Genomic DNA, 27,029 nt, shown 5'->3' with positions numbered 1-27,029 from the left:
TTCTTTCCTCAACTCTCATATCGTGTACATCCTGATTTTCATGCGATTAAATTTTCGCACTGAGTGGCTCAAAGCATATTCACAGGATTTTGAATTCATACAGTGCAATAACTTACCTGTATGTTTTTATCCAGTACACAGAAAAAGACAGAATTTGATTTGATATCTCAATGCGTGAAAATTGATCCCCTACAATGTACACGTGTTATACTAGTACACGCAAACAATCCATTTGAATATAAATATACACTTGTACGACCTGCACAGAAAGCTACGTACTATCTTACAGGTGTACACACATGCGCTCAAATGAATACTAGGACACACAGGTTCATTGTACAAAGGTAGTTACTTTTCTGGTAGTATTTATCAGTTGATAAGCACACAATTCAACTCAGTCAAAATGCAAGCTTTGCAGATTTTAGAATTGATGCTAGCCAAAAGTAGCACAGAAAATGTGAAAATTCATGTAATATAGTGAATATTTTTGAATTTACACTATAAGAAAATGTATGCTAATTAAAGTAAGGGCAGTAACTGAAGAAAAACTGGAGAAGCTACAAGTGAAAAGCTAGCAGCATCTGTTTCTTCCCGCTGCGTGGATATCGCAATAATAGTATATTTCATAGGAAGGTCAGCATTTTTCAGAACATCAAGCATTGTGGCAGGACTAAAGTCTCTTTCAGCAAGACACAGAAAAACGGTGTCATGGCACCATAAATTTGTAAGGTATTGTCCATCAATACTCCTTGCACTGGAACTTCATTTGTTCCACTTTGGGGATGAATGCAAAGGTTTTTACCTTCTTTATTTCTCAAACTGTGAAACAAGCAATATATCTATTTTCTTCTGGGGTTATGCATATCTCCTAGATTTAACTGCACTATCCTCTGAAATAATGCATGCAGGTCTAGAACCCTAGATTACCTGGGAAAGGGAGAGAATTTCACATTTTATCTGACCTCTAAAAAGCTTATATGACTTCTTATATCGATTTAGATTTTGATTCATCCAGGTAGTATGCGAAAAGCATGCAAATTTAATCTGTTCGACTGGACTGACTGTTCGTTCGACTAGACCGACTGTTCAACTGGACTTACTTGTGAAAATCACGAGTCACGAAACTGTTCTCTCCGTGATTTTCACAAGTAAGTCCAGTCGAATAGATTTAATTTGCACGCTTTTTGATATATTTTATGACTTCTTTTTTACAACTCAAGAAATTTGTATGCAGAGTGAAAAAAGACAGGAAAGACTAAATTATGATATTTTGATATCATGATATACATCTGGATACGTTTTTGAGTGAGCTAATTCCTCAACTTCAAGGCAGAGTAAGCAGATTCTATCATTTATCTATTTAGTTCAAATGCAAATGGGGCTCAGGAAGCTGCAATAAGGTGGTTATGTAAACCATGTTATGTACAGCTGTACACTCAAATCTTGTCATAGATGATATGACATTAGCATGTTATAGAAACACATTTGATGCCATATATTTTATGCACTTTATAACAATGTCATCATGGTAGTGCACAATGCTATTAAAAGACTGTAATTTACCCAACGTTTGAAAAGCTGTAGTTTTGGTATCAGAGCGTTTTTCTGTCATCTCAGCTTGGCTATTGTAATGTGCTGTGAATTACGACATAGAAATGACTAGTTGTAGTCATTCATAATAGAGTTTAAGCCTGGTCCAGAGACTATCTACTTCCCCATAATTTGCATCATTTTTGCCTGTGTGTTAATTATACTGCAATTCGTCCATAATGCAGGCATTTATAGGCGACTGTACATTGCAACCTACGTTGTATGCTCGGTGTCGACTCAACTTTGTATGTTCTGATAAGCGTGGGGAGTAGATACCAGTACTAATGCAAACAGCATCTTGCATTATCAAGAAAATTTCTTGCTGTACACTTCCCATTTACATTGGTGTAGACAGAAATATCCATAACTGCATGTGTGCAACCTGATCTATGAATCCTGCAGAAATAGGCAATTCCTGTCTTTGTGGCACCCTGTAAGTGGAAGGAAATCAAATGTATTTTATGAGTTCAAAGAGCAGTGTTATCCTTGTTCCTGTAAATTCACAACATACATGTAGTATGATGTACATGTATTAAATATTACGGAAAGGAAGTTATGTTCTACTCTTCCACAGCTATTCTATGGCAATATAGTAGCAATTATTTGTCGGTTCATGCATTACTTTCTTGTGTAGGCTGTAAAGCAAAATGAAATTGAATATCAAAATCGATTGGCTAACTTCATGTTTTGTCAACATTTTTGACGGTCAACAGAATGATTTGTCATGCAGGGCCAGGTACGTTGTAGGGTGCAACATATCCTCTTGCCTATCTGCCCTGGGCAAGTAAAAGTCACAGTCGGGCAGGTAAAATGGAATGCAACTTGCCATTAAAAGCATGGGGCCCTGACCTCAGTATCCATTTGAGCAAGTAGAAGAAATATAGGTAAACACAGAAATATATTATTATATTCACAGTACATTAATTTTAATGGATTTCATGCTACCTTTGGCTAGCACCAGCATAAATATTTTCTATGTCACACACATGCACTTCGTCAGCTTTTATATTCGATATACTGCTACATTAGTTGTACACGTGTGTGTGTGTGTGTGTGTGTGTGTTTGTGTGTGTTCGTCCTAGTATTCATTTCAGTGTGTGTGTATTGTGCTACTTAGCTGGCTATTCTTTTGAATTGATCATCTGTTTATATTGGTACATAAATTTTCGTACATGGAAATGTCAAATCAAATTCGGCCTTTGTTGTTAATCGCACGAAAGATTATGACGAAGCAATTGTGCAGTGCTCATGAAAATTTAATTGTGCAAATATTAAGTCATTAACAATTAGCATGCAACAGTCAAGTGTAATTACATATACATGTAATGTATGTGCAAATGATGAGCATTGCATTCCAGACTGGTGTAAAATAATGATGTTTTGTCAATCAAAGGGTTGATACATGTTGTACGTAGGTATTACTGTTCAAAATGTGATATTTTACTTACAATATTTGACATACCCCGGTAGTTTTGGCCCTTAATAAGAGGCAAGGATATTATGTTTGTTCTTCTTTTGCAGAAATGAAAAGCTTCAATGCCGCGTTCTACGTGACAGTCCCCTGAAGAGGAATCCACCATGAGGAAAGATTATCCGTCTCAGTGAAAAGTCAGTCATTATTCAAGAAAAAGGGCAAATTTCAGCTTCAGGCTCACACAGTCGGTCAGCAAGGTAACACGGCCAAAGAAGAATTAGCATGCAGCCTACAGGCAGATAAAAATTTCTGTGTTGTCCAGCTTTGTCAGTGTGCAGGATGTGTGTCGACTAGCTGGTCCTCCAAGAACCTGAGCCCAGAGTTGGATTTTTTTGCCGTTTGCACCCACAGTTCGTCCACTATCCCGTCCAGCAGTAGCCATCCCTTGTAATCGATGGTCACTATGACGGCGAAAGCTGTCTTCAAGTGTCACCCAAGCTCCCACCACTTTGACGAGAGGCACATACGGCTGAGCGAGCCCGTCAAGATTGGGCGATCCGTTGCCAAGGCCCGCCCCGCCCTTGACAACGGGATTTTTGACTGCAAGGTCCTTTCACGGAACCACGCCCTTATTTGGTACGACAGCGACTCTTCAAAGGTGAGTTTTGCAGGTAGACAAATGCTACGTTAACACTATCACAGTCCCTAGGTGCTGAAGGTTGTACTTATCACATCAGAGTTACCGGTATAGGGATTGAATTCTTGGCTTCATTGCAACTGATGGGGAGTACGTAGAGAATGCTAAAGAATCCTAAAGATGGTTACAAGGAAATGTTCAATCTCATCTTGGCCAAAGAAAGAGTACATTTGCAAACATTTTCTTGTGATCCTATATTGTCAAATACCATAATGCGCATTTCTTATAGTTAAAATTGAAAAACAATATATCAATATCCTACCGTCTGAGCAATATTTTCAGGAATATAAAAAGCTAATCATTGTGATGGTGAAGAAATATTTGTGGCCAATAGATATTAATGTTGGATAATATGAAGATTCTGAAAATGAGGATGTGTGGGTCGTTGATGGTAGAGCCCTGTATTGCCATGGAAAGTTTGCAGGTAATGGTGAGTTATGAGCACCATATGGCCCTTGCAAATCACAAACTGAATTCATTTATCACTTCAGTAATAAGTGGGAATATGGTTGTTGTCTGTTAATCTGTACATTGTACAATCATACTTATATTTCATGGGGAAACAAATGAAAAATATGTTTAAATGTCTGTTAAAATACAAACGTGGAAAAAAGTTTGCCATAATGCAGAACTTATGAAGCCTCTATACAGCACCTACCTGTACACGTGTATCTTTTAAGATGCTAACTTCATGTTTAAAGATTAAAGAAATAGCATCAAGGGTACTCTGTGGAGCTGTGGTCTGTGTTTCAGAAATCCTTTGTATTGAGTTGCAGAGGTAAGGAATGTTTTTGATGAATGAGATTCATGCAGCAATATTGATATAATCTTGAGCTTGGAAGTTCTTTGGATGTTGTTTCTGCTTTAATACACAGAGGGTTATGATGGTAAAAACAATGCATCAGCGAAATGGATGTTGCAGGTCAAGAAAATGATGTACCCGGTATTACTCTTCATTGGGGTGTGGTATTAATACCAGATGTGTGTTAACACTGTATAGATATCTATGAAGTCCAGTTCAAACAGTTGACATGTGTAACTCATTCAAAGGCAGTAATGGTTGCCTCCATTCTCTTTCCTGGCTGGCTGAAAACAATACAGTTCTACCTGCAAGACACCAAGAGTAGCAATGGCACATTCGTCAATAGCAACCGCCTCAGCCGAGGGTCCGAGGAGAGCCCTGCCCATGAGATATGCTCAGGAGACATTGTCCAGTTTGGAGTGGACGTCATGGAGAATTCAAGGAGAGGAGTCGGTGAGTTTTTTCCCTTTTATTTGCTCTAATGTCACTTCAAGCTGATGTTCTATAGCAAACCACTGGAAATTCTGCAATCTTCAAGAGTTGCAAAAATGCATTACCGCGAGAAGAAACTGCATGGCAAGAGCTTACTCCTTGAAGATAGGTTGTGTCAGCACTTCTGATCTCTACCTTTAACTCAAGCACTCTCACTTGGTCTGGGTGAGAGTTTTCAAAGGTTATGTTACCTGCTGTGTTCCTGTCTGTAAAATGTTAATGTGATAGATCTGCTCTAAAGTGCAGTCTCACAAACTTCAAAGTTAGCTACTCATCACCAGCCCATGCCTAGGTAGAATGTCACAGAAATGGCAGAGGTATTTTGTCAAATTTTGCTGTGGTACACTGAAAATGACCCTGTCAAAATTCTGGAACATAGACTGTGTGAAGTTATGCCATTTCTCAGCTGGTTATTGCTATTACAGTACCAGTATCACAAGTTTAGCCTCAAGCATTTTGCTTCTTTAATGAAGGCTGCCTTGGATTAGGATGAGCATGCAACATGCTTGCTATTACAGCTCTAATATGTATGGATCATTGGCATATCCTCTGGTGAGGTTGCCTTACAAAGATTAGGAGGGGATTCTGCTCTCCTTTCTTTGTGTATGACTAGAGAATGGTTTGGTGAACCTTTTTACGCATTTAGTCAAAACATTCACACAGAGAGAGGGATGCAAAATTCGAAACGAATGCAATTTCTGTTCATGTCATTCTTACTTTAGAAATGTTGTATAAAACTATTGAATAAAATCTGTTCCATTGCTCTAACTTGTGAAGAGGTGCAGAATCTAGCATTTCTGTGGTTAATGGATTTATTCTATTGGGCAATAATTCAAAGGGTACAGTTGTAGTTGTACACATGATATTCTTGGTAAAATACTGCTTTAAAATGAGAAGAAACCACCAACTTGGTTGCATAAATGTCCCTGATTAACCTTTACTGTCAACTAGCACAAATTGACAATGTCCATGGATTAAAAAAAAAAAAAATCTATAAAATTGTCTTTACATGCGGTAAGTCACATTTCATTAGTTGTGTAGCCACTTCATTGTTTAAATGGTGACTGGTGTAGTCTTCTTAGATAATCTGAAGTACAGTTTGCATTAATTATGAAATTTTCACCAAAGGGGTAAAATTCTACCCACTATCAAAAACCAAGGTCTTGTCAAACTTTTCCAATCCTCACTCTGAAGATAATTCATCTGTCCATTGATCAGTACTATGTTAAAATCAATAAATGAGGAAGATAATGGATATCCTTCACCTACACATATATAGCTGGCAGAATTTTCAAGATTTTGCATGGAATGAGAGAAAAAATATTAGTATTAGCAACGGTATGACAGTTCAACAAGTGTATTTTCACCGTGATGTGACAAATTCATTCAAAAATTTCTCAGTGGACAGAACTTCAAAGTTTTTCGTGTTGGACAAGAGTTATGATTGATTGGATTTAGTGTACAACACACATGAAATATTGATTCCATGAGTAGGATTCTGAGCATAATTCTGTATCTTGGAAACACTTTAAATAGTCTGTCGCCTTCGTAATTGCTGCGCTCTTAGAACCAGGGGGGCATTTCATGAAGCGTTTTGGTCGGATATTTTTCTGACAAACTGTTACAAGCTACTAAAATCCTTGCATCTGATTGGCTAAGAGCAAATTTGTCGGACAACTTTGTCTGACAAATTGCTTCATGAAATGCCCCCCCCCCCCCCCCCCCCGATATGTATCATTGAATGTTGTATCAAATCAGGAACTTCATGTAGATACACATTATTTTGGTCAGTGCTTTTGGATATATGAGGGTTCGTAGTCAGATTTAAAAAAAAAAAGAGGAAAAAAAATGAGCAGAACCAGTATTAACAGTCCAAATCAACATACCAGTTTGCTCAATCTGCAGGTGTTAATTTCCCCCTCAACTTCCAGCCATGAACTACACTGTATTTCTTTCACTAATGCCTTTTGCAACGTTATTTGTCTGTATGGAAGAATTGGTTTTGACCATGCCCACTGCTAATACATGTAGTCAAACCACAAATGAGTCATTTTGGTTGCCGTGGACAGCCCGTGTTTTTTGCAAGTGAACTAGAAAAGCTGATATGAATACAAGTGTATGCCAATACAGTGGATATTTTAGGAGAATATAGGATTGTATTTTCTTTTTTGATCTTACTTGTACAGCTGTATATCGGTATTACCATGTGATATATCTATTTATAACTCAGTTTGTAAATAGTAAATTTCATCATTCATCTGTTGCTATTCTGTTTATTTCACCCGTATGAAATGAAGATGGGGGGGGGGGACATTTCATGAAGGAACTTGTCGGATAAAATGTCCGACAAGTCAATTATACCCGACAAGTCAATTATACCCGACAAGTTCAGAGAAATCAGCCAATCAGACTACAGAATTTCTCAAAACTTGTCGGATATAATTGACTTGTCAGATATTTTATCGCACAAGTTCCTTCATGAAATGCCCCCCAGGGGGGCATTTCATGAAGCATTTTGTCAGACAAAGTTGTCGGACAAATCTGCTCTCAGCCAATCAGATGCAAGGATTTCAGTAGCTTCTAACAGTTTGTCAGAAAAATATCCGACCAAACTGCTTCATGAAATGCCCCCCAGAAGTGCCCTCACATTGCCATACTGCCCCATAGTGAGTTTTTTTCACCTACATGGCTGTACATCTATAGGCATAATATTACAAATTGCTCCTTTGACTTGTCAACACTACAGTGTAGTTCGTTACAGTGTGGAGTGCATAGAGTATAGTGCATGTACAAATGTACCAGTGTTTTGTTGTGAGATTCAGAGTGCTGGAACCATTTACAATATGTGCCGTGCAAGGTCAATCAGATACCAGTTGATGTACATGGCATGTGTCTCCAGTTGTCCCTAATGGCAAGTCATTATTTACTCATAACATGAATAATAATCAATGTTGTTTGGTTTGCAGTACCTTTTGCTGATTTGTTGCAGGTTGGAAAAACACTACTGCAGCTACTGTATGTCTAGCAAGTATCCCATTAGTGCGCGGAATACAGTACTACTCTTGAAAGTTGTGATTTGTAGTTTTGGTTTGTAGAAATTTCTTCTGTACTTGAAGTTGCGATTGTTGACAGCATCCAGTATTATTTCTTCTGCCTAGTTATTTGTTCATCACAGTTACAGTACAGTACTATGTACTACTAGTACATGTATGTGACAGAAGTTGTTTGAGGAAAAATTAATATTGAAACATGGTGTATTTGATACTTGATATAGTAGTATGATGTATATTATCCATAGAAGATCAGAATTTTGGAAGGAGTCATATTCATTCTTTTCATACTGACAGATGAAGTATTGTCAAGAATTTTTCAAAGGAGGTTAGTGTCTCACATTGCGATACACATTTAGATAGTGAAAGCAGTTATACATAATTTCTTCATGACATCAGGGTATTGGAGTCGCTGCTATGACATTTCACATGGTGTGGCCAGCTGATATGTAATGTGGCAAGTTTGCCATTTGATGCGACTTCAAATCGCACTTGTGCGGCACATGTGCACCCCCACAACTGAGAGGCCGACACTCGAGATGTGTCCGTGACCTCATCATGTCGTCATCCCAAAATGTGACGCTTCACTGATGCGATCCTGCATCAGTGAATGCCCCGGGAGTGTGTCGGTGAATGATGTACCGAGAGTCTTTGAGAGCATTGGTCAACATTGTTTAGGGTGTCGGGGAAGAGTGTGCATACCACACACTCGACTGAGGTTGACATTTCAGGAAGACATATGATCTATGAATTCAAGCGCTCTCCTGGAGATGATGTGATAATGCAAACCACTGGTTTTAATTTTCATTTTTATTAGTCTTTTTTCCATTATTGCAGGAGAAGGGAGAAAGCAAGATAGGGAGAGATAGAGGGAAAAAATGATTCACATTTCATTGAATCTATCGGAGAGGACACAGTGTCATGATTACTGCTGCGATGTAAATTCATCACCAATGTTGCAGTGACATGGGTTTGATGTTATCACAAATAACTCAATATGGTCTGACCTACATTGTATGTTTATCGTAGTCTTGTAGTCATATCTACAGGGAAAATGTTACTGATTTAATCTCGCAGTGTTGTTGTGATTTGACCCAACAGTGAGTATCTGTAGACATGTATTATGATGAAATGATAGAATTAGAGATCAGGGTATCGTGTTTCTTACCAGCATCTCACTCAACACAATTCCAGTGCTCACAGGGCCCAGAGGTATTTGTACTGCACAGCAATGCAGGAATGCGTCAGAGCCTGTAAAAGCCCAATGCTCTGTGTTTGTCATCAAAGCCTTTAGCCTTGGTCCTGCAGTAGGGATGCGCTATCACCATTCATTCATCGTATTAGTGAGCGAGCGGAGAGTTTTTGTCAAGCTGGTCTTCTCAATAATTCAGTAACATATCATGTCAGCAGCAGTGGCATGGTTTCCTTTTTTTACCAGGGTTCTTACAATATGTGACTTTTACTGAAGGAGGGCACATGATTCAAGGAAGATTTCTCACCATACACAGTGCTATTGTTGTATGTTTAGGCCTATATACTTGTGTACACCTTATTTCATTCTAGTAATACTATAAAAGTAATGTTCAGGATATGGCAACGAAGGCAATGTCCTTCTTTCCTTTTGCCCTTTTGTCATCAATCACCTGAATTTCAACAGATATCAAGTATTGGTCCTGGCAGTTTTCTCTTCTATGCCTCTTTATTAACTAATTGATAAGATGGAAAACTAAAGAGAAAAGAATTTACAGCATACGGCATACACTGTATCTACATGTAGAAACTTGGATTAGTTTCAGGTATACTGGACAATGCACTTGTGTTATCGTGAACATGGTTGTAACAAAGTAAAAATTTAGGTCACACAATTTGTATCTAGCTATCTTTACATAGTTTCATTTGTTAGACTATCACAAAATTTCAGTATAACTAAAGAAAACTACTGGTCCTGAAGGCTCATAAACAGGAGTCTTGTGTATTCCAAATGAAGAATATTTATGTTCAACTGCTGTAATCATAACTTTAAAGATACTGGTGACAATAATGACCTTCATGATAATGAAATATGATTTTCATGATCATGCATGCATGAAATTAATAGTCCTTATGTTCACGGCTGATGTATTTTCTAGCTCTGTCGGTTACCATAGGGGCAGAATTATGCATTACAGATCCAAAATCTTTTTTTTTTCCATTTTTTTGAAGTTCTTCATATAAGAGTTTCAGTGTCAAAACAGAGACACAATACCTTACAAAGTTCTCTTGTTTGCATAACAAATGGCTTTGCACACAATTCTGCTGACCCTGTACAGCAATATTCTGTGTGTAGTGAATGTCATACGTGCCACAGTTTATCACGCCTCCAATGCAAGAAGTGTTTTGGGTATTGATTTTGAGACGGAATTTAGTTTTGTTGTGAATGAACTTTACTGCCAAACCAGTTTCTTGAAGAGATTATTTCAGCTTGTCTGTTCTTAAATTCATGTATATTTTGCTCAGTGACTGCTCAATAGCGAAGGCACTGTTTCTGAGCAGATTAAAACCAAGATATCAAAGTTCAGTTCTGATTTTTAAGATGTTTTGTTTCTCACCACTTTTACTCTGCAGTCACTCATGGGTGTATTGTAGCAGAGCTCTCCTTATTCCACCAGGATGGCACAGAAGCAACAAGAAGGTTAGTCATGTAACACTGGTCATCATGACCACCATCCTCCTTTTCTTTGTTTTTTTCTTTTTTTTAGCTTAAAGGGATGGTACAGTATTGGTGGAGGTGAGAATCGGGCTTTTAACTTTTTGCGAGATACCAAGAAAACACTTATGATATAGTACAGAGCATACCATTTAAAGAGGAATTCAAAGTTTATTTGATGAAAATCGCGTTTGGATTGGCTGAGACATCCAAAAACAAAGTAAGACAAAGCGATCGTAATAAAGTGTGGGTCCCACACTGTATTAGAATCGCTCTTACTTGGATATTTCAGCCATTTCAAAACCAATTTTCGTCAAATAAACATTGAATTCCTCATAGAATTACATGCTCTTTCATATTTCATAAGAGGTTTTTCATTATCTCACCAAAAAATGTTAGAAACCTGAAATTAGGTCTCAACCAAAACTATATGATCCCTTTAACTTTCCTTTTTTCCTTCTTTTTGGGCTAGTGTAACCATCAAACTTTTGGTTTTTAAGTGTAAGCCCTTCAACTTGCGAGTTGTCATTGTTGAACACTTGTCAGTGCTTATGAATGCATGACATGTTTTCTTGCTCTTACAGTAAGTGCTTTACAAGATGAAGCACATGCTATTTATGGCTCATGAAATAAAGATAGGAAGTGTTATGCCTTTTATATGTGTCATTTTTATAGCTTAATTTATATCCATTCAGCTTCGTTCCAGGTGTATTAGATAAGTGAGATCCAGCGCGTATATCAACTTAGCATCATTTCCGTAAATGAAGCAACCAATGGACTAAACAAAATGGAATTGAATATCATCTTTCCATAGAGTTGCATTGCAGTCATGTGGTATTATGCTCCTAGTTTGTGGCAGTTATCCAGCTTGACAGAAGCGCAGTGTATGGAGAGAATCTGCAATGTGTCATGTGCAGTTCGTGTGCAAACTCAAGGTTGAAGGAAAAAAAAAACAACAGCAAAATATACACAATATAAATAGTTATTTTATTTAAATTATTGAATTAAACATATACAACCAGTTTCTTCAGGACTAAAGTAGAGGCATCAAGGTCTCAAATGTCTTCTATCAAACCATCTTCCCTTCTGCAATCAACAGTAGTTATGCTATAAACATACAGAGCTGCTAATTCTCCCTGAGTCTGCAGGCGGCTTTCTGAGAATGTCAAAATCTCTTCATGTCTGAACAAGAGAATGTTAAAATCTTCCTGATTCAGGAATTATTTTTGCCAACTGAGAGGCATGTAACACGCAAGTATCTCCTTGATTACTCTGTAGAATATCCCTGAATTCGTACATGTGTGAATGTTGGCAGCCCTGAACATGTCATGAGGCAGTTGAAGTACCACATGTGGTATTCATGTTTTCGCTCATTAATCTCTTACTCTTTGCTTCAACGGAAGCTCTGATTGGATCGTTAAAGATGATTTAGGGTCTTTGAACAATAGGATTATTGCTTGTACTAAAATTGACAGTGCTAGTCCTTAGATATTTTCAAAGCTGGCCAAATGGCGTAGACAATCTGACTTTTATTCTCCTGCCTTGAAGAACTAGGAAGAACCCAAATCAAAATCGTAGATAATAAACTAGTCCACTGGCCTTGACAAAATATGCTGATTAACTTTTTATCGAACTTGGGTTAAAACATTGGATCACTGTGAACATCCAATCTGCATATTTATATTACTGTAATCATGATGTGAAGTGCTGATATTAATTGTATTACTTCTATGAGTGTATTACTGTATCATTTTATTTCATACTCCATGTGAAGTTGTCATGACATGCAAAGATATGACTAAATTATGTTTTATCGACTACACATTTTATGCACAGTGTTGTTTTTGTCTAATTACAACACAAAGGTTTTCAGGACTTTGTTAGCATTTTGCACCCTCTAGAGGGAAAGGAAGAATATGCACCAAAAATTGCCTCACAATAAATATGTAAGTATACTGATTTTGTATTCTCAACATTGGCCAGTGAACTGTAGTTCACTGGCAAGCCAGATGGGCTAGTCACTTTTAAAATTAGCTTACCTTCAACAAATTTAGATAGTAGTGAAAAGCTTGCTGGCTGCTGTTGATAGAAAAATCTCTGGTTTATGTACTTCAGTAATCTGACTTTCAATGTCTAATGATATAATGCTGATTGGTAATTTGTTTGTTGTTTTGTTTGTTCTCTTTGCAGCGACTCTAGTCTGTCAGTAGGTTCAGGGTTCAATGCCCAGTCTGTCACAGGAAACAACAATGTCCCATCCCAGGAGCTGTATCAGCTATCACACTACCTCAAGGTGGGTACACCATTGCATAACTCAGCTCAGATTTATGATATGTGTCACTTCAAATGTAGCCTTCCCATGCATTCTTGCCATGAATTATGGAACTCTTTGTCAGCATTTCATACCTGCCTCCCTTTCCAACACTGTCGCCACTCTTCCCATTAGATATCTGAACTTTATACTCTCCTGCAATACAATAGTGATTGATTACATAATCTCTTCTCATATATAGTTCCAAGATATCTCAACTGACCAGTAAACAAAGTGCAATGGAATGATAAGTAAGGTAAAAGACATCATTTGCAGAGCACAGACATGGGTCTTGTCAATAACTAGGTTCAATTGAGCATTGTGGATAAGTTATATTACCATGTAAACAATTTTAATGTTACGATAACATCTTATTTGTACTGCTGCAGTCACAGTTAACAATGCACCAGCTTAGTCAGGGGACACCCGAGTACCGGTATCATTTTGATTTTTATCCTTATTAGATAATAGCAAGTCATATGAATCAGGACTATCCAGGGTCCAGGGCTCACTGTTGTATACTCAGGCCATGTGTATTGACCCCATTGGTCAAAGAACATTCCCGATAATTAGACAATTTTTGTTTTATTTACCTCCTGAATCATCTACCCTAGCCTTATTTTGTACTTAGTTGTGTTTCTGTGTTATCTGTGTCATCTGTGTCAATATTGTGGAGGTTAATCAATACAAGCTTCACTAAGTACAACATAGACTCTCCTCATTCGTTACATGCACATTTCTGTAGAATCTGTACCCAGAAACACTGTTGTGGAACTTTCAACACTTGTTGAACAATATTTTGTCCCAAACAACCTGAAAGAATACTGTACATGCCATATGTTTTGTGAGGATCTTATTTTCATGAATTTTGCGAGTCACGTACTATTCACAAATTTAACAACACAAAAAAAATATTAACTCTGATTATGACATTAATGCGATATGCATACATACATATCTTTATTCATAATACTGTACATCACGATTGCGAATTTGACCACATGTGAAATTGTCAGGAGGTTGAAATTCACAAAAAATTTGACCCACTGAATATGTGGTATACTTATAGTGTAATGACTGATGCTTGCTCAAAGCTCATATTTAGATGTTTATCTCCGTGGTAACCGACCTGAATGTGTGCTGGTACATTCCTGTCTTCTGCCATCACAGGAAGCACTCCACCGAGAGCAGATGTTGGAGCAGAAGCTGGTGGCGCTGCAGCGACTGGTGTCCTCCACCCAGGAGGCCACGGAGAGCAGCTGGCAGGCTCTCATCGATGAGGACCGCTTGCTGTCCAGACTAGAGGTGGTGGAGAATCAACTCAGGGCTTACTCCAAGGTGGGTTTGAGGGGGTGTGGATGCTTCTTCGCTGGTCTAAGAGACCTGAATCTTTCCACCACTGTAAGAATAGCCAATTTCTTATTTAAAGATTTCTTCCAAGGAAGTCTCCAGTAGGCAGGTTGGATTTTAGATGGCTATATTCTGGATGTATTGTAACTTGATTAAGATGCAGTGGGATCCTAGCAGTTTGTTTTCATTTGTAAGTTTTATTAGAAGCAAACCTTGGATGAGTCTACTGAAGAAGGTACTGTAAAACACAATATTTTCGTGGCATGAAATAGCGCGAGTGGCCTCTAACATTCAATGCATATAGTGTAGACAAGAACTTTTGCGTGCATTTTAATTTCGTGAATCTTAGCTCTCGCGAAATTCGTGAAATTAAAATGCAAGTGAACATTCCTCGTTTTAATACAGTAGTCTTAAATAATTACATAATCAACATAAATGTCAGCATTCTAAGCATACAATACTAACACATGCAAGTAGTGTGTGGCAATATGAAGCCCTGTATGATCTTTGGCCTGTCAACCCGCTAGTAGTTTCATTGCTGCTATCATTCAACTCAGCTTCTATGCTATTTCTTGTATCTTTGATTTTCCATTTGTATTTCCAGCTTGTAAGTAAACATGTTATTTGAAATGATCATAATTGCTTATCACACGTGGCCTTCTAATAAATGATGGGACAAAAAGAGAACTGTGTGAGGTACAAATTGTATGATGCTTGGAATACATAAAACGAATATGCAATATGTGCAGTGTCTTCAATGTTCTCCTTCTGTAAAACGTGGATTCATGGCCTTCACAGTGAAGGAGGAATGAAATATGTGCTATTGATGATGTGGGGCTCAGTCTGAGGCAGCAGTTTTGGCAAAGTAGGGGATTCCTTTTTTCTTATATTGTGTTATTGTCATGAAACATATGGGGAATCCCTGAATACAAGGCTGATTGCCCAATGTATCAGCATACTTTGCCAAGTCATGGGTTGATGATTGTGAAATAAACCTTCTTTTACCATGGTAATCAGTTGATTTTATTGAGACCCTGTGAGTGAAGGGAATGATGCTTTTAATAAAACCATTCTCTCTCATATAAATTCTCAAGTTTGTAGTGTAGTCTATAGGATTTGTGATTTGATGCCAACTTGGATTATTTCGCTGATTTCTATTTTCATGTTTTTGTCAGATGATTCTGCCAGTCACCCTAGACAAGTGCCAAGCCCTGATCTATCTATCTACCTACCTACCTATCTATCTATCTATCTATCTATCTATCTATCTATCTATCTATCTATCTATCTATCTCAGTTTATCTATCAATCCATCATTCTATCTATTTGTACTGTATCTATCTATCTCTCTATCTATCAAGCTATCTATCTTTCTTTCTGTCTATCTATCTATCCATCTACTTTGTATCTATCTAAACATCCGTGTATACACACACACACAAACACAAACACACAAACATCTACTTCAACAGTGCCATTGTTTGTTGTTGACTGACCTTTTAGGCGAATACTGAAGAGAGCATACGAAAAGAACTAATAGCACTTCAGGAGGACAAGTCGACGTATGAGAAGACTGTGAAGGAATCTCTGAAGAAGGCTTTGGAGGAGAAGCTGGAGGCGTGTCGAAAAGTTGCAGACACAGAGGTAGGCCACATTGACATTTTTCTTTCTTAAAGGCGCATAGTCCCGGTAGTGTAGAGGGCGCTGTTGAATGATAGTGCTGATCACCGTTAGCATTGATATGAAGATTGCCGAAGTTGAGCTGTCATCAAGAGTAAAGCGCGTAGGTGTTGCTAGGTAACGTTGCCTTCATTGTCTTCTGTGCGCATCATGCAGTCTGTAGTAATGCCAGGGTGCGTGCATATGACATGTGCTTCTTAGTATGATGTCACAAAAGAAGTTTGCTGAAGCAGTCATCCCCCCCCAACCGAATCATGAGCCGAACTGTGATCGGACCACTGACTACACTGGATCAGACTTCTTCGGACTCGGGGAAATGGGTCAAAGCGTAAGCGCTAAAGAGGAGTCGATAGCATAGGTCTCTAAAGGAAACTTGTGCCGTGTGCCCCCGTACGCATTCGACTAAGCCATCGGGACCATGTGCCTTTAATAAAGGTAAAACATGGTTCTCAGAAGTGCTCAACAATTCATCTTCCACCATTTTGAATTTGCTTGGAATATATCAAAATGGTCTAAGAAAATGCTTACCTGGCTGACACATTTTGCTAGAACGATGACTTGTTTTGGAGTGCTTGGAGATTGAAAATGGAGAATATTTTCGATCATTGTACTCAACTTTTATTCCAGAATAGCCTCCTCGTGCCCTTGCAATCGTATTTTCCAACAAGCTGCAAATGATTGATACCTTTAACACAACAGATTGCTGTGGTACAAATTGTTGATTATTGACAATTGATTGGGAAAATTATGTAGCCACCATGATCGGGTATGTTCTGAGATTGAAAACTTTTTTGGCTAATTTGCATTTACGTTGTTACCCAACTGAATCTTGTTATTGCAGTATTATTCCACACATTTCTTATGCATACGTGTACATTTGGGAGTGGAATTCGGCTGTTTTTCAGGCATACGAGAACTATGTTTTTTCTTTGATGGAGACCTCCGGATGATGTATAGACTCTTGCATTTGAACATCTACAGATTGGGTATACTGTGAACAGAGTTTCAGAATTTGTAGTGAGTGGGATGAGGAATAAGAATGTTTTTAAAATTCACAACAAATCACAATGAACAAGGATGATGACATAGCAGCTGAACATAAGAATGCATGATTTGGTGCTCGAGGAAGCAGAACAAAATTAGAAAGCATGCATAAATTCTACACAGGTGAACTTGCTAAGCAAGTGGTGTTGTAATGGGATTACTGTGCTACATTACTGGAATGTGTGAGCTTCCTATGTCATCATCCTTGCTTAGTGCACCATGTTTTGGGGGTTTCAGAGTATTGGTTTATCTGCTCTAAGACCACAATAAATTTCACAAATCTGTCCATTGCACTATCTTTTTATGTACTACCTGATATGAAATTATGTAAATTGTCTGGAATGCTCTTTAGGCTAAATGTATTCCGCCCTTTGGTTTTTATTTTGTTATTGTCTTGTTTTTCACTGATGTGGATAACAAAGTGTAACCTATGGTAATGAAGCCATGTGGCTTTTTTTTTTTTTAAAGTAGGTTGTGGCATACAGGTATGCTTTTGCCTGTTCTTACGTTTACAAGAAGCTATTCCAAGCATATTTACCAATGAAGTTCTGTATCTTCAAACTACCATGGGGCTTCATGAGTTAAAGGAACTGTTTTATGTAGTCTTGGTCCAGTTTGTTGTCATTTAATCAATGGGTATCAGATATAATCGTCGCTGGGGTGACAAGACCTCGTATCTACAAAATGTCAATGTTCAGGAGAGCAAAAAAAACATGGCAGCCAAAGCGCTGTATCCAGTGGGATAGACATTCCTTTGACATGCCGTGGTGGCTTCATTTTTGGGGTAAGACATCTGGGATTTGTACAGGACATCACTTAACTGATTATCTGACCATTAATCCAAAAAAGTCATTTTCATCAAAATTGCAGATACAAGGTCTTGTCACACCAGCGACAATATGTCAAGTATCTCTCTCTTTCCGTTCAGAGAAACGGGGTCATGACACAAGTACATCTGTGTACTCCTGAGGGAAATACCTGGGAGCATCATCTGATTTTCTTTCTATTCTTTGACAAGATTCCAGCACTCTGTCTGAAGATTGCACTGTCGTCGAAATTATAAGCACATGCTGTTGGAGGTCATTGCTTTTCCATCTTGAAATATGTCTGTTTGAAGAAACACCTAAAGAGGAAGAAGAAGAAGAAAATCTGCAGGGACACAAGAATCTCCCAAACAGTTCATGTTTCAAAAGTTACAGGTGTACAATGTTGTAAAATGTTGAAATGTGATACAACACATCTGACTACAAGGAAGAAAAAATTGGTCATACTTATATTTTAGTTACTTAGTTTATATTCATATATTTTCTTTATTCTCAAATGTGGCTTTGGGGGTAAAATACCTTGGCATAGGTGAAGGAGTGTATGTTTGGCAAAGAGTTTTATGACTACACGTAGGTGTGAGCCAAAAGCTACCAAGGATTCCAAAATGAAAGTGAAACTTGAGAAGTCAGGATTTTTATATGAGACATCGAAGCATGGAAAGTCATTTTAGAAAGAAGTGTGATATGAGTAGCAGGATATGATCACAGACTTGGTCAGTCTTGCGCAACCAATGCTTGTCTGTTATAGGTAGTGTGATTCTTGCTTGTTGCGAGTTGTATGTGGAACATTCATTCTGTTGGTTACCCACGTGACTGATGGACTTTGCCTCTTTCCATTCTTTTCTTTGGATGTCTTCTCGACAATATAAAACAACTAGAAAAGCACTCTGAGAGCACAGACCTCTGCCAAGCAGCTACTTTCCACTGATGATCTTGCTCTTCCATAGAGATCAGTGATTTCCACCCATTATGCCTGCTGAAAAAAATTGCCCGATTTCCCAATGTAGAAGCCTTTGTTATATCATAAACCCTCAGCTGCGCGGCACGCCTCGCCCTAGCAGAAACTAGAGCACGCAGTTTAGTGCGCGTATGAAAACCTCAAAAATGCACAGCTTGAACTCCCAAGTTCATTGACCCGCTACATGCCAAAATAAAAAAAAATCCTTCATAAAATCCATAAAACTTTCCGCATCACTACCAAAATTTAAAGGACAAGTTCACCTTCATAAACATAAGGATTGAGAAAATGCAACAATATTAGTAGAACACATCAGTGAAAGTTTGAGGAAAATTGGACAATCGATGTAAAAGTTATGAATTTTTTAAATTTTTGTGTTGGAACCGCTGGATGAGGAGACTACTACAGCTTGTGAGTCATATGCGTACAACAGTATAAAGAAAATATAAAAGAAAATTCAACATATTTTCACTTTTTTTCGCATAATAAAAGAGCAACTGACTTGCCTCTTTCTAAAGGCAGGGGGAATAATATTACCCATAACATTTATCGGTAACGAGTCAGGGGAATGTGTACTTTTTTCAAAAGATGGAATTTTGTGAAATTCTCTTTATATTTTCCTTATATTGTTGTACGCATGTGACATCTAAGTTATTCATACACTGCAGTAGTCTTCTTATCCAGCGGGTACTGCAAAAAAACTTCAAAAATTCATAACTTTTGAACGGATTGTCTGATTTTCCTCAAACTTTCAATGATGTGTTCTACTAATTTTGCTACATTCTCTCAATCCTTATGTTTATGAAGGTGAACTTGTCCTTTAATCATCTGTTCCTTTTGTCATTCTCAATCTTTCCTGCAAGTTTCATCCAAATCCATGCACAACTTTTTGAGTTATTTTGCACACGGACAAACAAACCAACCAATGGTAATGAAAACATAAACTCCTCCCTTGGCAGAGGTAATAAATACATTTGTGCTTGCTAGGCTTAGATAATGATTGGATATATCCTGTGTCAGACCTACATGAGTGTGGACAGGTCAATGTGGCTGTATTTTTTTTTTTTTTTTTTTGGTCAGGTATGGTCAAACATGTCCGTAATAATGACATCATGCAAACAAAATGATCAACTTATCCACATGGCTACAATGGACAGCTTGTTCTGAGTCAAAAACTGTTATCTGTTCATGAAATCAAACTTAGCAACTTTACAGATGTTGCTGCAAAAAATACAACAGCAAAAAAACAAAAAAAAAAAACAGGCTACTAGGACAAGTTTGACTGTATCTGATGATCAAAGCAGCAAATTGCAATATGTGGCTGAATGTTTGACGTTGAAAAATGTGTAATGTGCAACAAGAACATACTGTGTAGGTCTGTCTATGTGGTCCCACGAATACATTTGGATGTGGTCTTGGCATGGCACACATCCATTCCTCCCCTCATTTCATAATTAAGCAGATGCCAAATTCACAAATACTTATAGTAGGTACGGCGTATAAAATGATTCTATTCTCCAGAAGCAAGAGTGAGTCTTCATTCTATTCATTTCATTTCATCCCAACAGTCAAATAACAAACTTTGCTTCCTTGTGCAGCCGTATCGACTCCCATGTTTCCACTTTTCTTTCTCTGCCAACCCCAATACAGCAAATGCTGAGTAACTCGGAAGACGAGTGCGCCCATGCGCGGGAGGAGCTGGAGAACCTGAGGCAGGAGCAGGACCTGTTACTGGAGAAGTACTCCCAGCTAGAGAAGGACAGTCAGGAGCTACTCGTCAAGATGGGAGATGCCGACAAACAGCACCAGGAGGAGTTGGAGAGGCTTCAAGGGGAGCAGCGGGAGCTAGAGGAGAGGATCAGCACCCTGCAGAAGGCCGAGAGCTCCCTGGGAGCGAGGGCGGAGGAGCTCCAGGCAGAGAATGACATCATCAAGAAACAACTAGCATCTACCAAAGGTGGGCACATGCCAGCTAATGTGTGTGTGACTAAGACTGAAAGTCTTCAGACTCACAGTATGCAAATCCATTCATTATTCTTTGTATACTTTGCAAGCACTTGTGTTTATTCATGGGAAAGATAGATGCATAGATACATAAACACAAAGATGAACTGATACATTGTAGATAGATGGATAAATTGATGGATTTATAGCTAGGTATTAATAGATCAAGAGAGAAATAGGGACAGATTATATTGAGTGCAGAGCGAAGATCTCTCAACTCTTCTTTTGATGTGAGGCCACCTTGTAAAGGCTCAGATATTGAGACAGTCAACAGACAAAGCAGATTTTCCTTAATTAAAATGTGAAATTTAAATGTTCCATGTGTCCCATGTCCTTCCTCCCTATTATCAAACTAATGCTCATGCTCAATCATCTTGTGTGTTTAAAGAACGGCTTGAAGAAACGCAAGAAGCCTTGAAGCTCGCAGGAAGTGCAGCGGGTCATGTGACCAGCCAAGACGCTGACCAGGTCAATGATTCTGGCGAGATTGTACCTGCATCAAATGTTGGCAGTGAAGACCAAAGCGGCAAGGAGAGAATAGCAGGTTGGTCTTAAGCAAGTGGAGAAAAAAAATTGAATATTTCATTCAAATGAGCAGAAGGGAATGGGTAATGTTTGTTTGTGTTTTTTTGTCCTTCACCATCGTTGCCAGAACATTGATGTTTAAACGTTTCAACCAATTATGGCCAAAAAAAGAGGAGTTGGTACAATAGCATGTTTTATTGTCAAGTACACTTATTCCACAAGCAGCGAAATATTATTTTATCTACTTATCAGTCAACACTTTGCAGATGTTATCAATCATAGCCTTCTCATTTTTACCAAGGAATATTCTATATCCACATGACATGATGTATATGACCCCTTGAAGTGTATAATTATAGCATAGTAAATGTGAATAAAAAGTGTATTTCCACTTTTCCTGTCTAGTTCCCATTTTATCATCAGTTTTGTAAGTCAAATTGATACTCCTGATTAACCTCTTATCATATGTTCCCAAAAAGTTAGTAGCAAGGTAAACAAATGCAAATTTAAGCATTTATTTTCAGAAAGTATGCTGTAAGAATTATAGAGAGTAGATTACATAACTATAAAGCAAACATTTTGTGGGAACTGTGAAGGAGTTCACAGTGATTAAAATGTAAGCACACGTACTGCATCCTGTGTTTCTAGGGGCAGTGGATGATGACACCACGGGCCACCATGCAGCACTCATCACCAATGGGGACGATAGGACACCCACCAGGGAGTCTGGTGTCCAGGTAGAGTCTCTTTGGAGGGAGGCTGTCGGCAAGGAGCTCAATGGCAGGGTCAGGGAGAGAAGTGGTGAGTCACCAGTCTCTTTATGAGCTACGCATCCTCACTTAGTCACCACTCTGGCAAAAGTGGCCTCCTGAAATACGAGATGACCCACATAGTCATACTTGCTGTGTGCATAACATGTAGAGGTCACTTCACGTCCAGTCCTCTCCACTAGCCTGTGATATTTTCACTGTAGGAGTTTTAATGAAATTTAAAAAGATATAAATGACCTTAATGTATCATAACAGGAATATCATGCTGAGATGGTGCCAGAGAATGCAAACAAAGCTTGGATCCTCTAGGAAGACAAAAAGAAAATATAATCTTGGTTTACTAGTATTGGGCTGTTAACATCTGCAAACCATATGGCCACTAATACCTGTGACTTCATATCCTTTAGTGCCTCCCAGGGAAAGTCTTTTGGTAAATAATGACTTCCTGCCCTGTAAGTCACCTTCAATATAAACTTTAGGCAAGCATACTGTCCAAAAGCAAGCATTGTCATATAGCATTGTCATAGCTTCCAAATATATGCAGCTGAAATAGTCATGAAATCTATACCATTCATGGTATTTAAAAATCGGTGACACAACATTTGCTCATGCAACAATTGCTCCAGTCTTATTTTCTCCAAGGACTTAGGGTTAGAGGTAAGGTTGTAGTAGGGTTTTAGTATGATGTGAGGATTATGATTGGGGTTAGGGTTATGTTTATGGGTAGGTTTTAAGTTTGGCTTAGCATGCAGATATTTCATGGGAGCAATTGTCACAGGAGCAAATGTCATGGGACCTAAAATTCAGATGTTTGTCATAATAAGAGTTCACCATTCTTCTTTCTATGTGTGTTTAGATGGTGCTAAGGTGCAACCTGTTAAGTCTTTGAAGAATTCTGCAGAAGAGACGGTTCTCAGAGAAGTGAGGAAATACAAGCGTGAGTATTTCAGTGAAAAAAATTAAAATTGGTATACCCACAATGTCTTCTCACGCACGTGAAAACATTAGACTATGCATGTGTAAGAGAGCATTCCATCTTGTGGTTACAATAAATTTTGTGGTGACAAATAAACCACGAACAACGTGGCTAGTGGTTACTAGGATTTTGACAGCAACAGTATGACTCTTTTTCGCAACCATTGTTTCAGCGAGGATGATTTTGCAGACTCACTGCCAGGACCTGAAGAGGACAAAGTCATTGTATGCACCAGACAGATGAAAACAGAGAGAGAAAAATAAAACAGAATATGATGAATAAAAACAGGATGCCTCATCAATATGAAAAAAGAAGAATTTTTGACAGTGTCATCACTGAGAGATAGCTATTTAGAGGTAGCCACAGGATTCAAGTGCAATGCGTCATCCCAGTGGTCAGATTGTAATTCAGACATGAACATGTGATCTGTCCACTGAAATTTTTACAGGCTGTGTTTTGAAGATTATGTACAAGATAATGTTGAATATTTCTTGACATCCAAGTACTTGTTTCTTATAATTTGTTAGATTTTACTCAAGCTATCATTAATTATCATTGCTTAAATTTGAATTGATGTAGTGATCACTGTAAGATTGAATTGCATATCTTACATGTTAGATTTAAATTTGTGTTTCAGTGGAGCTAGAGGATGCTCAGAGTAGACAGATGGAGAGTGATCGTTTGATAGGGAGCCTACGGAGCAAGGTGGATGATGCTCATCGGGAGATGGACCAGCACCGGAGGGAGATCGCATCCCTGGAGCAGCGGCTGCAGGAGGCCGAGGAGACCACCAGGGCAGCCGTGGCGAGAGCAGTCAGTGAGCTGCAGGAGCGGTTATCAGGGAGCGGGGAGAACAGTGGTAGGGGTGGTGGGGACTTTGGGCAGGAGGACACGGATTCAATCAATGTACAGACTCTGGTGGATGAGCCCCTAGTGGTCTCCCAACAAGAGGAGCGGCAGCAGCAGTCCGTGGTCATGAGCCAGGAGTTCTCGTCGACGTTAAAACCCTCGTCATTTTCAGGGTCATCTTTGTCATCGTCGTCGCCGCCAAGATTAGGGGCCAAGAGGGATTCTGATCTCCATAATCATGTTCACGGTACCAACTCTTGTAAGTAGTTTACCGAGTGCTGCATTATTGAATGACCCAATAGGGCAAACTAGTGCACGTCATCCTGTAATTGTTACTGATATCGCTTTAGCACACATATTCCATTTTCCAAACATTGCCTGCCTTATTTGTCAGTTCTCCATAGTTACCTGTTTTATCACAAGCATTACTGAAGATTTATGTTGTCTTGGTCTTACCCCCCCTCCCCCCATGTTTGGTATATTAAATATGTATGATTAATTCGATGTTGAAGCAGCTGTTAGTAAAGAATCATGGAAATTCCATAGCTGTCATCATATGCTAGATTGCACTGGCCTGACTTAGTTTGTTTTCTTTCCTACGAAGGCAAGTATGCCATGAGGTGAAAGGCTATTAGTGCTGGAATGAGGATACTGCTTGCAGGGTCCCAGTGAGATACAGAGTCTCAAATCCTGGAGTATAGATTACCAAAATGTCGCAGTCTTTTGTTGCAGCTTGGGTTGGAACCAGATGGGAGTATGGTTAGCATCGGGTCAGATGAGGTTGTTTAGGTCCAGTTTCCACGGCATTGAATGGCTATAACATCACACTTTGGTTATTAGCCTTTGTTTCAAGATTCGCTGACACCCCACCAAACTGTGAGAGCGAAGTTTGCATGACATGTCACTTCCTTGATATGTGAAGAATAAGAGGTGTCCATGGGCAATGCCAATTTCCTCTCATTAGTCACAGGGGTAGGTACCCTCGGAAATTGTTTTCAAATTGTACAAGAGAATGAAGAAGCATCAAATTTGTGGAATTCTTCTCTATATGTTTTGCTTTGATAGTATTGAGATTTGGCATACTACAGTATGTGGTTAGTGTGGTGAGGAAAAGTGAATATTTGCTTGACATTTTGAAGTTCTTGTATTTTTTTTTCAGCACACACTGAAGACTTGGATGCAACTCTTCTAGAAATAGACACCTTGAAAGGTAAGACAGACGATTCATTTTGGACATTAACCTTTGACCTGAAGGAAGAGTGAGTTTATAGTAAATTACTCTTTTTTTTATGCCTCCTTCCTAAAGAGTGTTGGAGGCATCATGTTTTTGGGTCATCCATCTATCGGTCAGTTGGTCCGTCCATTTGTCTGTCCATCCCACATAGATTTTATTATCGAGATTTGATAAGACAAGTTCAGTGGATTTTCTTAGAACCGGTACTTGGCCGAGGTATGCTGCGTGAGGTGTAGATGCACTGATTACATTTTGGGTGAAAATCCCTGAGCAGGGTTTGAGGGATTTTGACATTCCTGAATCAGACTAAGGGTTGAATAATGTTGTTATGTGTGTCATGACTCTTTTCCTACTTGTCATTGTTACATCAATATACAACTTTTGATCAGGGTTTTGTGTGCAGGATGGTTACTAACCCTTTCCTTCCAAAACTAGAAACCAGAAAACAAAAAGAAAGTTATATACAAAGAAAGAGAAGGAAATAAAGAAAAGTTATAAAAATACAGATAGATATGCACTGTAAGTGAGTCTTATGTTTGATTATATCTCATAAATGAATAAGTGTTTGGTACTACAGAACTTGAAAATGGCATACAACACACACATACTGAAGCTTTTCGACATGCACTCATCAGAGTAAAATCGCATGAATGAACAGAAAGCCAGAAACGAAACAATATTAAGGAAGCGAATGGTTCCTTATGGTTCCTTCGCTTCCTTAATATTGTTTCGTTTCTGGCTTTCTGTTCATTCATGCGATTTTACTCTGATGAGTGCATGTCGAAAAGCTTCAGTATGTGTGTGTTGTATGCCATTTTCAAGATTATATCTCAGTTTCCATATTGATATTTATATGAATGAATTTCTTTAATACCTTTTTGTGTTCTGTAGATGAATTGCACACACTACGGTCCAAATACAGCCAGCTAACGTCAGAGAAGGAATCGATCAGCAAAGAGCTCAGCTCAGCACGGAATGAAGCCAGAATAGCACATGACAAGGCTGTCAGTTTACAAGGTATCTATCTTAAACCTCTGATATCACACAAATGATACTTGGTAACAAAGCATACTGAGAAACCTGTCTCTCCCTGTCATGGGATTTTCATATTTTCATTTCAAAACTCTAGTATGAAACAGAAATGACTATGATGTCAGATACAGTAATCACTTCACAGTAAGTTTCGATTGGAGGAACAGTGTTGTTGCGAATGTGTCTTTGCATTTTATGTTACTAGCTATCGACACTGAGTGTTTGTCCTTTATCACATGCTCCTAGAGGGATATATCTATCTATCTTTCTATCTATCTATCTATCTATCTATCTATCTATCTATCTATCTATCTTTCTATCTGTCTATCTATCTATCTCTCTATCTATATATCTGTCTGTCTATCAATATAGATATAAACATGTTAATTTATCCGTTCATTGACATTTAAAAATTGAAGGTCAAGAAAAATGCAATTAATGCATTTTTGCCAGTGATATTTCGTTGCTGAATTTTCAAGGGACCTCCCCCTTCTTTAATGCTGTTATTACAGTACAGATACAGATGTATACATAGATAGATGGATAGATGTGCAAGAAGTCTAGTATGTTTCTATGCTGCTAAAGAGTGCTGTAGGCAGTTTAATTACCAGTGGTCCCTACACAGATATTTTGATTGAGATGGAAATAGACATGTAGGAGGAATTTGACCCAACTTGACCAGATATTTGCTGGGAATGTTGCTCTCAAAGTGTGAATGGTTCTGTTGTGTTCCATAACTTA

General features: G+C 38.4%; 1 protein-coding gene across 1 annotated transcript in view; it reads left to right on the top strand.

The window, feature by feature from the left end:
• The window catches only part of LOC139717149 (uncharacterized), a 52,391-nt gene that overhangs the window by 16,966 nt on the left and 8,396 nt on the right, over positions 1 to 27,029 (top strand). Inside the window, exons 2-14 of the mRNA XM_071628650.1 lie at positions 3,112 to 3,662; positions 4,803 to 4,956; positions 10,650 to 10,716; positions 12,922 to 13,024; positions 14,213 to 14,380; positions 15,896 to 16,036; positions 20,549 to 20,855; positions 21,291 to 21,446; positions 22,076 to 22,228; positions 23,054 to 23,134; positions 23,811 to 24,281; positions 25,182 to 25,232; positions 26,148 to 26,273. Of these exons, the coding sequence (XP_071484751.1) occupies positions 3,459 to 3,662; positions 4,803 to 4,956; positions 10,650 to 10,716; positions 12,922 to 13,024; positions 14,213 to 14,380; positions 15,896 to 16,036; positions 20,549 to 20,855; positions 21,291 to 21,446; positions 22,076 to 22,228; positions 23,054 to 23,134; positions 23,811 to 24,281; positions 25,182 to 25,232; positions 26,148 to 26,273 (2,182 nt within the window). The 5' untranslated portion in view covers positions 3,112 to 3,458. The remainder of the gene's footprint in view (positions 1 to 3,111; positions 3,663 to 4,802; positions 4,957 to 10,649; positions 10,717 to 12,921; positions 13,025 to 14,212; positions 14,381 to 15,895; positions 16,037 to 20,548; positions 20,856 to 21,290; positions 21,447 to 22,075; positions 22,229 to 23,053; positions 23,135 to 23,810; positions 24,282 to 25,181; positions 25,233 to 26,147; positions 26,274 to 27,029) is intronic.

This window comes from Diadema antillarum, unplaced genomic scaffold, assembly GCF_040938485.1.
Source record: "Diadema antillarum isolate AM-2024a unplaced genomic scaffold, OU_Dant_1.0 scf00000072, whole genome shotgun sequence".
NCBI lineage: Eukaryota > Metazoa > Echinodermata > Echinoidea > Diadematoida > Diadematidae > Diadema > Diadema antillarum.
Note: the sequence above shows the minus strand (reverse complement) of the source record. Positions and strands in the feature narration are given on the sequence as shown.